Source organism: Tubulanus polymorphus, chromosome 3, assembly GCF_964204645.1.
Source record: "Tubulanus polymorphus chromosome 3, tnTubPoly1.2, whole genome shotgun sequence".
Classification (NCBI taxonomy): domain Eukaryota; kingdom Metazoa; phylum Nemertea; class Palaeonemertea; order Tubulaniformes; family Tubulanidae; genus Tubulanus; species Tubulanus polymorphus.
In genome coordinates, this window is record NC_134027.1 from 4,933,134 (window position 1) to 4,946,876 (window position 13,743).

The window sequence follows — 13,743 nt, forward strand, 5'->3', positions numbered from 1 at the left end:
ACGCTGGAAATCGCGCTAGTTTGCGTGCCCCTTTTCTTCCCAGGTGGATGGTGGTATCTCCCTCAGCCACCGTTTTTTCCACCATTGCCTTTCAATTAGTGAACAACATATTGCAAATTTGAACATTTCTACAATTCGGACAATTTTATTGGTTATAAGAATTTGAAATCGTTGAATTTGGAGGGATATAAATAACGTACTACTGACGGTCAATCAGCAACTTGAAAACGTGGTCGAAATGGAATTTCAGGATTTAGTCAATGACTTGCATTTTGATTTCGACCAGTTAACGAACAATGGATTACCGGAAGTGGACACAATAGAAGTGAAGACGGAAGGCGGGTTCGACGATGGATGGATTTCGGCTGACTCCCTGTGTAGTCCCGGATCCTACCTGACACCTTCCCCTGCACCGTCTGGAAACGACCCAATCGACTTGACCTCACAATCGGCATCAATCTATCCTCACACGTCTACTAGCAACGAACTCGACCTGGCTTGGCTTACCCTGCCCATGAATTATCTAACAACTTCTAACAACGTAATTGATCTGACCATCGATGACCAAGACCCAGCGATGATGACCCCGGAATCGCCGTCAGCTAGCTCCGGTAAGTGTTGAATTTATCCAAGATAACCATTATGCTTTTCGAGTTCGTTATTTTGAGAGACAATGTTTGGATTCAATTCATTAAAACGAATTCATTCTAATAAAAGCTTATTGTGTTCCATATGTAATTCATTTATTCATGGTAATCGTTATAAATGATTTTTTCTCTTGGCAATCGCTTTATGACCGATAATCATATAAATGCAAACGCTTAAGACTGCCGGCTAATGTTACTTTCAGCATATAAGCGTGTTTCACAAAAGTGTCCACGTATTTCCATTCAATGGCAATAGCATAGAAATAAAGTTAGGCTATATAAAATGTATTTCATTCATTGTTATATTGATTCATGTATAGACAATCTAGGAATTTTGTCCTACATAGATAAAACTAGCAAACACCTTGAATAGCATAATATATACATATCAAAACTATAAGAAATTAACTGACTTTAGATTGGCGTTCTAGTACATAAAAGAAGAAATAGATTTTCATGATGATCGGATGATTTATTATTCAAATCGTGGTCTAAATAACTGTCAAAATTCATGAATAATAGATGAATATATAGATAAAACAAAAACTGTGAAATATTTCTAAAGAAAAAATGAATAATTCATAATGCCCTGGAATAAAAATGAATGAATCCGTAATGTCTACTTTTATTTATGATATATATGCTAATTCCATGTTGAACAGCCCGCATTTTAACGATATCCAATGTTTTTCCTTATGATATTAATCAGATATCTTTTTGATTATTCTTACAGTTTTAGACACAACGAATGACAACGACATGGATTCTGACGAGTGTTACGGTATCACCGATGAGGAGTTGGTCACGTTATCTGTACGAGAACTAAACGGGAAGTTGCGTGGTTTAAGCAAAGACAAAGTCCGAAGGCTTAAATACAAACGAAGAACATTGAAGAACCGCGGATACGCGCAGAGTTGCCGAACGAAGAAGAACCGCCAAAAATACGACCTCGAAAACAGGAATACCCAACTGGAAAAGGAAAATTTGATCTTGAGGCGTCATTTGCAAGTAATTATACGCGAACGCGACCAGTTTAAAAAACAAGTAGAAACTCTTCGGACGCGCAATAATTCAGTTTCAATCAGCCAGCCAAGCTCACCGGAATCGTGTGACTTTGATAATTTGTAACAGGAAAAATCAACTTTACTGTGATAAAATCATTCCAGAACGTACAAGTCGACTCACACGAAGAACAAGACGGGCCCAAGGTGATGTGATATTTTTTTAAATATATTTTTCGTGCGTTGGTTTTAGCCGAGGGCTTTTAACATATTAAGCCCTCGAGAAACGCATATTAATTGACGGCTAAATGGTGCTATTTTAGGGAGAAAGTTGATGCATAAAAGTTGCCTAAAATTTTTCTTTTGACACTTGCATACTGATGATATGTATATCATAGATTTTAGATACCCGAAAAACGGAAATGTATTTGTAATGGCGTAGCCCGTGTTGGGGCCTCGTCAATGAGAATTTAATGCGAAGCGTCAAAAGTGTATCATAGACATAAACATTTTTTTCTGTATTATAAATCCAAAAGAGTCGGATCACAACTTGATGTATTATTGATCGTTTTGAGTTTAGTGTTCAGAATTACATATGCTTATTGAGATTTTCTGTTGCATTATTTGTTCATAGATTTTTAGAGAAATACAGTTTTACGTGTGTACGCACCATTGGCATTGATTGTGAATGTTTTAATTATGTTGAATACTTATCAAAGTTTATTGGAATCACTAAATATAGGCAGTAACTCCCCCCCCCCCCCATTCAAATCCATTATATATGTCTTTAATAATCTCTGGCAGATGCATAATATTATAAACGGTTATTCTGTTACAAAACGTTATGAATTTATGTAGAAATTTATTATCTTATTTTTGGCCAAAAACTGTCACCTCGAATTATAAATCATTTAGTATGTTCAGTTATACAATGGATGTGCGCAGAGCTCAGGATTTTATGTTGAATATCTTATCTAAAGGGCAGTGTACCTGGTTCAAAGATTGGCAATTCGATTCTATTTGAGTGTCAATTTCACATGTTTTAGGTTTTTCCAGTTTTATACATTCGCCATATCGAACAGCATATGTTCATTTACCATTATAACATACACGCGAATTTTGAAGCTTTTCCCGATATAAAGATCGATGTTTTTCATTAATTCTGATCCACAGCCGTTGTATTAACGCGCAACAGCTGTGTTCTTTCAGTTCGCGTATTATGCATACAGAATATTGTATTTTCATTCATACATTTCTGTATGTATAGTGAATGTTTGATTAATTCATAACCATTTCGGACAGACCCGAATGAAAAAAGATGATTATCATTTGTTGAAATCAAACATATTCGTACATTTCATATTCTTTTTTTGTTTTGACAATGACAGTGGTTGAACAGTAATTGTTGTTAGCGCAATGAGAACCTAGACCCAGTACATCAATTCAAAAAAATATTTCACTTGTTTCATTAAACATAAAACTTAAACCTACCTGGCAGCGCCTGAGGCAAACCTTACTAGTACATTTCCAATTTTATTCAATACAAATCGCATCTCATTTCTCTTATTCGCACATCGATTATTGCGAATGTTTGCTGTATTCGATTTTGTGTTTGATGGTAAGGCCTTTAGGCAAAAATCTATCCGATGTGTATGGATGTTGTTATTTAGTTTCTTTAGGTTTCAAAGGTCGTTATATCTTCGTTGTTGTTTTGTTATCATAGATATAAGCATTTAAAAAATCATGAAAAAAGTCTTTGTGATTACCCAGTAAATTTGTGCGTATGTTACTTTGTTTGCTTTTGTTTGTGCAGATGTTATATCGCCCAAGACGGCTGACTTGTTAGTATTTTTTTCACGGCGCACAAATACATAGATGTTATATAGTACAGAATATATATTTGCGAAGACTTCATTCCCCGGAGGACATACAATTAAATATATCCATGAAGCAATCAATCAATATGTGCGCATTCAAATATTCATTATCTGTAAGTGATCGGAAAATGGAATATGGTCAAATACTGTACATTTATAAAAACCTTTATCAGCCTGTGCATTATCTCTAATAATGTCTCATAATTTATTCATATCTCGAAAAGTTCTAATGTCTATCTAGCTAAGGTCGTGTTTCTCTTATTCATTTTTTTTCATACCAAAGGCAACTGATATAGCATCAACTGAGCGTACATAATACGTTATTATAGAGTCAATATTCCGTTCGCTAATTGTCGCGTGTTTTATTCTTACGAAATATAACGAACTGGCTAGACTTTACCAGAACTTATAGAACCTATAGAATATTGACGTGTGGCTTCCATTCAATTGTCGATATTACTCTCGTTTATGGTTTTGAAAATCACAAACATCGTCTTTCCCCGGTGAAAGGCCAACAGCAGAGTTTTACTGATATCGTAAGGAAACACGAAATACTTAAGGAATAAAGTACACGCTTGTTAGTGACCATGGAATTTTGACTTCTTTTTAGTAAAGTGTGAGATGTACTGAAATCCTGATATTGTAAAATTCGTATTCTTATTAGTATACATTTCCCGCAGCGCAGGAGTCAGACCGATTGATTATACAAGTGTCAGTTAAAAAATGAAAACAAATCGGTCATAGGTAATATGTCTGTGAGGCACGTTATCCTGAAAGAAATAATACAAAACTGATGTGTGTTGATAGGGACAAATGGGAGATAATATTTGAGAGATTTTTGTTCGGAACACAGGACGGACATGATGACCAGTTAAGCTATATAGATATTTGTAGGTTTGTGCCCGCAGAGCTGCGGGAGAGGGATTTTATGACCCATACTGGGTTTTTATAGGTCCCGCTTATAAAGATGGCTGTCGAAAAAGCTCTCTTCAAAACCACCCGCCTCTACATTCTCAAGCTAATTCCATCGCAAGATATGTCTATTGAGTGAGGTGGCCATCTTTATTTGATTGAGGGATTCTATAACATTAACGACGACGGACTGACTAAACGGATTCACCTAACTTTGTAAAGTAACTCGGATAACGATTTAAGATGAATACAGAAGAAACGTTGAAATCTAAGAGAAAAAGGACACAAAAATATAAAAAAAACTTCCCTTTCCATATGTGGCACTCGCGCGGCATGTTACTCTCGTAAATCATAGACGTTGTTGCCAATGTTGAGACGCCAATTCTTATGGAACGGGAATTTAAAAAAAAATAGAAAAAAAGAAAAAAATCAAAAATATTCAAGTCGAGGCGTAGGACCAGGGAAAATAAACCGGTCTTGTCGGGCCTCGGCTCTCGAGTTTGTCAATCTAAAATGGATTAAAGATTTGACTGATTCCGCCCAGGGAAATTGACAATGCATTGTTAAATGGACCACGAGTTTAAATCACTTATTTTTTGTAGGCTATTTTTCTGACTCTTTTAACAGCACAGTCGAGTGTGTAGCCCATAGTAGCATGTGTCACTTTGTGTAATAATGCTGTTAATTACTAGTAAAATCAAACTTACCCGACGGGTAATCTTTTCAGTGAGTCGTCGATCATTTTGCAAATGATGGCGCTAAAATAGTAATAAAACTATGAAAATCCTGCTTTTTGTTCGTGGATACATTTTAGATGTTTCTTGTATTTCCGTTTTAAATGGTTATTTCTCTCGTGATATGTACTATTTTAATTCAGTTTAATTTAAAGTGACACATTTGTTGAAAGGAAAATACTCAATGTTTCGACCCGAACCACTAAAATACCACGTGGATACATTTGAACAAATCATATGCGCTTTGATGAAATAGAAAATTCTGTTTCAGCTTTTTTGCATACAGCGAATACAATTTGAGCGGTTTCGGGTCGCCATAACCAGTAAAACCATGTGGCTACACAAGGATATGTGCTTTGTTACTGAAGAAAAGAACAATCATACTTCTGAAGTAAAGCATAGTGCACCAGCATTTTGGAAAGTTGTTTCTCTAACGGTTGATACTTATAAGGTAGAAAGAAGCGTCTACTGACTTGATTGGATTCATTTTAGAAATCTAAATACTGCAGTTCATTTCAATGTATGTAATACGTGAAGACAAATGAATCAACTGGTTTTCACATTTGGCGCTAAAAACCGAATAACTCTATGAACATTGACGAACTATCGTTATTTTGGTGTTCCAAAAGTGCATCAGAACAGCAGTCGCTGACTGATCGTGTCCGAGGACTCGCAATGATCATTCCGAATGCTAGAGAAATTTCATTTCAGGGTTCACAATAAACCGAGAAGGGTATTTGGTAATTTAGAAAAAATGATCAGGTTCTTATTCAATGCCGCCTGAAAAGCCATCGGAGTACTTTCATTCTCGGCGGACATTGTAACGAATAGTGAAAAAGTGAAGATATTTAAAAGATAAGAGTTTTATCGTTTTGACTTTGTACTGTCAGTGAGTAAAATGACATGAACCAATGTTTGTACTGGTATTTATTGTGGCAATGATAACGCACGTTTGTTAAAGGTATAAAATGCTGAACTATAAAGCTTTACTTTTTGAAATATATTGAAACTTTTCGTAAATAAATAAAGCAAGAACTAAAAACAGAAAATGACTTTTTGCTTTTATTTTTCATTGTACATACATGTATAACGTGTTATGGCGATCGAACAGCTGACTAGAAAAAATCGCACCAAGCACTTGGATCTGAATGTACTAAACTGTGATAATTCTCACAAAACTTGAGAACGTTTCGATCGATGTATATGTATATGTATATATATTCATAACATCAAAACCGCACATGTTCTATCCGTATAAAGGTATAGTCATTCGTGCACGGATATTGCGAGGCTGTGTGTGAACAGCTGGCTGTAAACCCATGCGACATAGTTGCTCTCCCGCTATCAGTTAATTGAAGCGATATGTTACTTATAGTTTGTTTGCCCATAACCCCTACAAGGTTATTCGATGCCGAGACCTATCATAATTTTTTGCCTCCGAACCCGAAAAAAACATCTACATAGCACAAATAAATTTTGAATTGAATTGACTTGACAAATATGAGAAAGGTAGATGATGAAATCACGTGACTCAAAAGTTTTCTTTGTTTGATTTTATGAGATGCAGAAATTACTGATTTATATTGCGGTTAAGCATACACACACCACATACAATATATATATAACAATATATATATATATATATATATATATATATATATATATATATATATATATATATATATATATATATTCAAATATGTACCGAGGCGATTTGTAAAACTCGAATTCTCCTGAAAATCGGTTGATTTCGCTTTGATATTTAAGATCACGAACAAAATAATGGATCTAAACGTTTAATCGCCGTAGGCAGAATTTCATTGATCGATACATCCTTATATCAGCGCAGCGTGCCGACCGTGGAACATATGTGACTGAATATTCAATTACAATAGCCTGAAAATACTATGGCTGTTGTAGACAGGTGCTCTGCGACTGAATCCGCACTGTCTATTGGACGTCATCCTATTTCAATTTCATTTAGAAAATTAATCAAGATCATCGTTTTGAAAATAAAATGCATTACGCCGGTATTGCGGTATATAATCCGGTGTTTAACATATCGGATTAGAATTCATTACAAACAAGTAATGTTTTTTGCTGAGCTGTCTTTCGGTTTCATATGTTTGACTCCATCTTGGAAACTCTGTGCAGGATACATTTCCAACAAAAATGAAGCTTTCATATCAAACAATTTGATTGACCAATAACCAACTAAAACTTGTCGCATTTTTCGATATCCACGTTAGCCTGAAACCATCTTTACCAAGATGCCTGTAGGCACTAGAAGTTTCTTCGTTCTAGGTTTCAGATATCCAATTAACGAGCACCATTTGTGCATATACGTCATGGTATACGCCATATAAAGTAAAATCTAGCTACAAATTCTGCCTTCGGGCATTTTCCGTAACTTCTGCATGCAAATTCTTCTTTGTAATGACAGAAATCGATGCACTACGCTTTTCAAAACGCTAGTTATTTTACAGTAAGTTACTGTTTAATTTGTAGAATATACCCGATGCCCGAGGCAATGTGCAGTCGACGAAACCGAAGAATCAAACATATATATCTTCTTTTGAAAAAAATTGGTCCATACTTTATATTCGGATTTGAATGAACAAAAGAAATATTCCAAGCTGTGTCACCTTGTTGCAGCGATTCTCGGGATACCGGAATTGAGCTCGCCCCGATTTGCCAATTTTCATTGGTCCCACAATCTGACTGGTGTTACTGGTATCTCCGAGTACGATTGCCATAATTGGAGCAAAATTATAGCAAATCTATATACTATATATCATATAGAGAAATTGGGTAAAATTGGACAGGTGGGCTGGCACAATTATGCATTACATGTGTATATTGATAAATCTATTGGCAAACCCGGGTGTGTAAATATAAATGGATAACGGCAAATTTCATATTTTAGACAGCATAACAAAACAAATACGGTTGAAGTAAATTGTACTGTTTAATGACAGCTGCGTTTCAGCTTTGCTTCGCTCTACAGGTGATTATCAACCACCGATTGGATAAGATTGCACATCCAGCTGGGTAGTCAGTATACAATAATCGATGATTCAAATAAACTCGTATATAAATATAACTACCCTACAGTTGTCAGAATGTAAAAATGCCTATCAGAAACTTTATAATGGATACGCAAAATTAAGAACAAAGGAATTAGAAGTTGAAAATTCATGATTTTTCCAAAGGAGAGCTATGGCCCTCTTGCGGATGGTTTCAATAACATAAATCCGCTATGTTTATTAGTATCAGATTTAACCACCATTGGCTTGCGGCAGCACTTTACGGTTTACTTGGTGCAAAACTGTTGCCGTGTTTTTCATCAACCGTAGTTACGATTATCACACTGTCCAATGAAACAGTACACTGGTTACCATAGCATTGCAACCGATCACTCTTCACAGTTTTGAATCTTAATCCGTGGATCGTGTGAAAAATTTATCGCTAATTTCTTTAAATCAATCAAGAGAAAATTGAAGTTCAAATCATGACGTCTGAATCTGATTCCGACGAGTCTGCGTTTAGTGAGATCTCGGAAGAATATGGACTTAAGGATCCTTTTACATCATTATTCTTTGGTCCAGAAACGCCAGGAACAAGTTCAGCATTAAACAGAGTCTTCCAGGTTGCGCCGTCGCAGTATGGTTTTCACAGAGCATGTAAAACAAAAGTAACAAATTGTCGACAGGTTCAAATAATAGACGTACGGCAGCTGTTTACAAAAATGGTCAAGTCTGGCGCCCAGTACATCCCTGAAATAATTTTGAATGAAAAAGAAAGAAGTGAATATGAATTCGTTAATATTGACCATTTCGGAGATAAGGTATATTCACCGTCTTAGTTCAATTTCTACTCGAATCTGAATTTGTAGGACCTAGGGTAAGGTTCTAAATGGCAAGAGACTGTTGGTATTAGCGTTGGCTATAAATAGATATCTTGTATTACATCTAATACAACGAATAATTTACTATTGCTAAAATTTGCTTTAAATTTAAGGATAAGATCACCATGTTACACCTCTTCACTGCTCGTGGAGATGCTTTGATGTTGCTCAAATTGATAGATTCAGGGGCAAATGTGAACCATCAGCAAACGGTAGGCATCGGCAAACAGTTTCTTCATCCTCTTTTGGTTAACACGTATCTAAATGTGCATAGCTTATACTTCCATTTCATTGGACTTCTACTACTCTTGTTTCAGAATGGAAATACAGCTCTGATGGAAGCTACTGCTAATGGACAATATGAATGCATGAAACGACTGATAGCCGGAGGAGCTAAAGTCAATATACAAAACAAGGTAGAATAGATATCCGAAAAACCATTAATTGGCCTTCTTTTTAGGCCTTCGTATGATAGAAAAAAACTAATTATTTTCAAACGTTCTCAACGACTTTGATTGATGATAGATGGAGTTGATTTATTACGCATCTGACTATTATTTCTATTAATAATTTGAAAATCCTAATATTTTGAATCGCGTAAGTTCTGTATCAGAATTTTTCTGAAGCTGAAACGGTTAAGTTTGAATCGTTATCCTCATTGAAATTTGAGGACTCCACGTTTTATTTCTTTAATATCTAGACTGGCCACACGGCCATAATGATCGCTGCTAATAACGGAGACTTCAAGGCTATAAAAATATTAACGGCGCAGAGGGTTTTGAACATAAACTTACAAACAAAGGCGAGTATGAATTCATATATTGCATTTGATATTTCGAAGTTCGACGTAATGAATGCTTTATCATCAAGGGAGGAGGTTACATTAAACTGCATCATTTAAATTTCTAGATGGGTAACACCGCTTTGGTTTTTGCTGCTGTTGAACAGCACGAGGACGTTATACGTTTTTTGTTAATGAAATGTGGAGCCGATATCTTTGCAAGACGAAACGTGAGTTACTGTAATCATGCAGACCACTGAATAATGGTGAAAATTGTAAAAAAGCGTTTTCAAGCGTTTTGCGCGATTGAATTGTTTTTACTCACACGAACGTTTTTTGTTTTGTATTGGTTAGCTGCCTTTGACAGCCTACTGTATAAGCTCTTTCCAAGAAGATGACAAGTGTTGTAGAATTCTTGCTGATCGACTCATGAAGCTTAATCTTGTTGGCGCTTTCATAAAGGTAGATTTGACACGTCAGCATCCAGTTGCATAATCAAGGCTTAGACTAGTTTAAGACCACCTAGTTCTATGTCCAATCTAACAACTTAAGATCAATCTTAAGATTTAAGACAATTTTTAGCTTAAGTCATATCTGTGCAAATGGACTCTCAAGATCCAAACTACATAAGTTTGATATATTGTTAGTTGTTGTATTTTGGTGATTTTAGAATCGTCTGCGTATCCTTGGACGAAACAAAAACGATGGAGTGTTGCTGCTTATGACGACGTTTTCGTTGTGTCCGTTTCTGGTGCTGGTCCAGAAGATACCCGAAAAACTCCGCATGAAATCTTACGAGCGCCTGATGATGCACCGTTCCCATGATAACCACAGCAAACATTGCCGTACGATGCATCGCCTGTTACCATGGTCACTGATAGTTATGGGTCATCCGATTCGACTGATGAAACTAAACAAGACTCAAATAACAACGATATTTCAAGATTTTCACGAAACTGGAGCTAGTGACATTTTTCTTCAGTGCGCCACGACCTACGGTAACGATGACGTCACTTTTTACCATTTGCTGGTAATCATCGGCTTTTTCTGCTCTGTTGAAGAAGGCCGGAAGTGGCTTGAAGTGCACGCTCGTCTGTTTTCGCGGTGTGCAAAGATCCTTGATAAAAAAGGAAAGTTCATTGGTGACCAAAAGAACAGTCTTACAGATCAAGCACCGAGTGATTGTGTGCTTGCGTTGACATCAGAAGATTATCTTGAAGTCCGTGTACAAAACGCCGATGTTATCTTGAACTTGGTTTTACATCGAGTCGCTGACATGAACATGAGAGAACTCATTGCCGCCGAGAGCGCAGAAAAGGAAAGAGCAGAGAAAAGAAGGCAAATGAGAAGGAAGAAGAGACAAGCAGGAAAATGCGAGCAATTGAAGGGCAAAAATACTGTAGTGGCACCAGCGATAAACGACGCAGATGATGAAAGCAGTGATGAATCGGACCAGGATTTGAGGAGAAATGTACCACTATATTCTGCCACGAAGATGATGGTATCGACATCACCCATGCCAAATATGGCTTTGACAACCATTAAACGAGAACCAAGAAATAACAAACAGCGTTTGAAATGCGCAATGAAAGAACATGAAAAAGTGACACCACAATTACAGTACGACACACGGAAGTCCATGAAATATCAAGAGGAACCAAAATTTAGAAATCCACCACAATCAGATCACAACGACGCTAAACGACGGCAAACAAACAAGCCTTTAAGACCGAAGTCGAAATCCCAACCATCGACTCCTGTAAAGTCCACGAAGCCTCCATCACCACTTACGACAACGTATGGTACACCGCCAAGGACACAAACCGTTCGGAAGGAGCCGAGAAAAGAGCCGATACCGTTTACTGAATTTATGACAATGGCTTTCAAAAATCTTAAAATAGAAGATTGCGGTAAGTTAACCGGCGCCTGGAAAGAGAAAGTTACAAAAGGAAAAGATACAACGGCAAAAGATGAACAAGTACAGCGTGGTAGCTTAGATAAAGAATTGATGAAAAATCGCCCGGAGACACAAGACCCTGCTCGACTCGGTTCTAAATGTCGACGTAAACACTTCAATCCTGCGACTGAAGATAAGACAACAAAAGCTGCAGAACCACCAGCTCTACTTACACCAACACCAAAGACTACCATCAAAAAAGAAATTGTTACTCCGAAAGTCGTCCGAAAACCGGATATAAAAATAGCTCTAGCACCTTCCAAAAAAGTTCGAATGGAGCCTTACGTGATGCCTGCGCATATAATAAGGAAGGCCGAAAAAAAGGTTGTCGATAGATGCGCGCATAAAGAGAAAGTAACGGTTAATGTTATTGAAGAGAATAAACTGGATGAAGAATTTGATACTATGCGTATGACTGCTGCTATCGATAACCTGTTCGATTTTCCGTCTGACGATGACGACAAAGACGCAAAAGACGATGACATCGATCAGTTTCCCGACCTGGAAGAGTGGGACGAGTTCATTCCTCCTAAAGAACAATCACGACAAGAGACTAGAGAATCATCGAGACATGAAAATAAGAGTGCCACAGTGCTTAAGAAAACGAGTAGCGCATACTTATCTACTGTAGAATATCAGAGCGCTAGCGAGGATGCCGACGGTCGGGGTTCACTTTCGTCTTCACTCTCCAGTGAAAATAACGATTACGTGAGCTGTTCATCATCATCCGATCAAAACGATACAAAAAGCAATGACGATAACAAAGAAGTAGTTGACACTAATCCCGAACAAGAATCTAGCAGCATCACTGATCCGCATTCACAAGACACAGATGGGATGTCCAAAGTGGAAATGGACAAGTCCAAAGAAGTTACTGTGGAGGTTATAAGATCAGAAGAGAAAAGAGAACAAGAGGATATAAGTCCAAAATCATCGAGCGCATCAATTGATGTCAAATGCATATCACCCGCAGTCCACGGTGTTTCTGAAATAACGTCACTCGAAGAAACGACACAAATAAAACAACTCATTCCTGAGCAAAAACCATCTGCTCCGTGTCAGCCAGTTACAGCGTTCTTTCCCAGTATGCCAAAAGGGAACTTATTCGACGACTTGCAGCACATATTTCACGGGTCTACAAAAACGTTCGTGGCGAATGAAGACGGTGCCGTCGATGTGACCGATGGGTATCCACGTGATAACGTTGACCATGCTGGCGATCACGAAATCTACCGGAACCCCTTCCAGGAGTTATGGCATGCACCAGCACCCCCACAACCTGTGCGTATCAACTGGACGTCATGTAGCAATCGATGGAATAAACTTTTTGAGAAATTGGTAAAGGCGGATACCGTGTGTCGAACAAAAGTCTACCAGTATTACATGTACTGTGACAATCCGGAGATGGTAATCGCGCAAGGGTAAGTGCTTGGTGGTAGATGAATAATGAGTTATTCCGCTGCGGTTCTTTGTCACTGATAAAGGATATTACATCGCAGTTATACTGGAAAAGTCTTTTTTTTTAACCTCCAGTGCATTTGGTAATATCATCAGTGTAGGGCTACACGAAGACGGTCGCGAAGTCAGCGTCAAACGAATGCTCAAACTCAACACCGCCACAATAAGGGACAGAGCTATCGATTTAAAACTTCGCAATTTAGAGACCCCTTATTTACTCGCATATCTGGTATACCTTTAAAGCGAACTTAAAAATATCCTGCCATGTTCACTCTTTAATTCCACCTTTAATGCATTTAGGATTACGTGGAAGATCAGCATTTCGGATATTTGATAACGGATTTGACTGAGATGTCGCTCGACGAATACATACCAAACGAATTGATTTATCGCCCAACTACGTGGCAAAGAAAAGCTCGAAATCTGTGCCTACAAGTGTTACTAGGACTGAGAGTTCTACACAATGAAC

At 37.4% G+C, this 13,743-nt stretch overlaps 1 protein-coding gene across 1 annotated transcript; it reads left to right on the forward strand.

The window, feature by feature from the left end:
• The first annotated feature begins 28 nt into the window (after window positions 1-28).
• LOC141901289 (uncharacterized) lies at window positions 29-6,201 on the forward strand. The gene is made up of 2 exons (XM_074788439.1): window positions 29-611; window positions 1,381-6,201. Exons 1-2 carry the CDS (start codon window positions 239-241, stop codon window positions 1,773-1,775), a joined length of 768 nt encoding a protein of 255 aa, XP_074644540.1. The 5' UTR covers window positions 29-238; the 3' UTR covers window positions 1,776-6,201.
• Window positions 6,202-13,743: the final 7,542 nt, after the last annotated feature.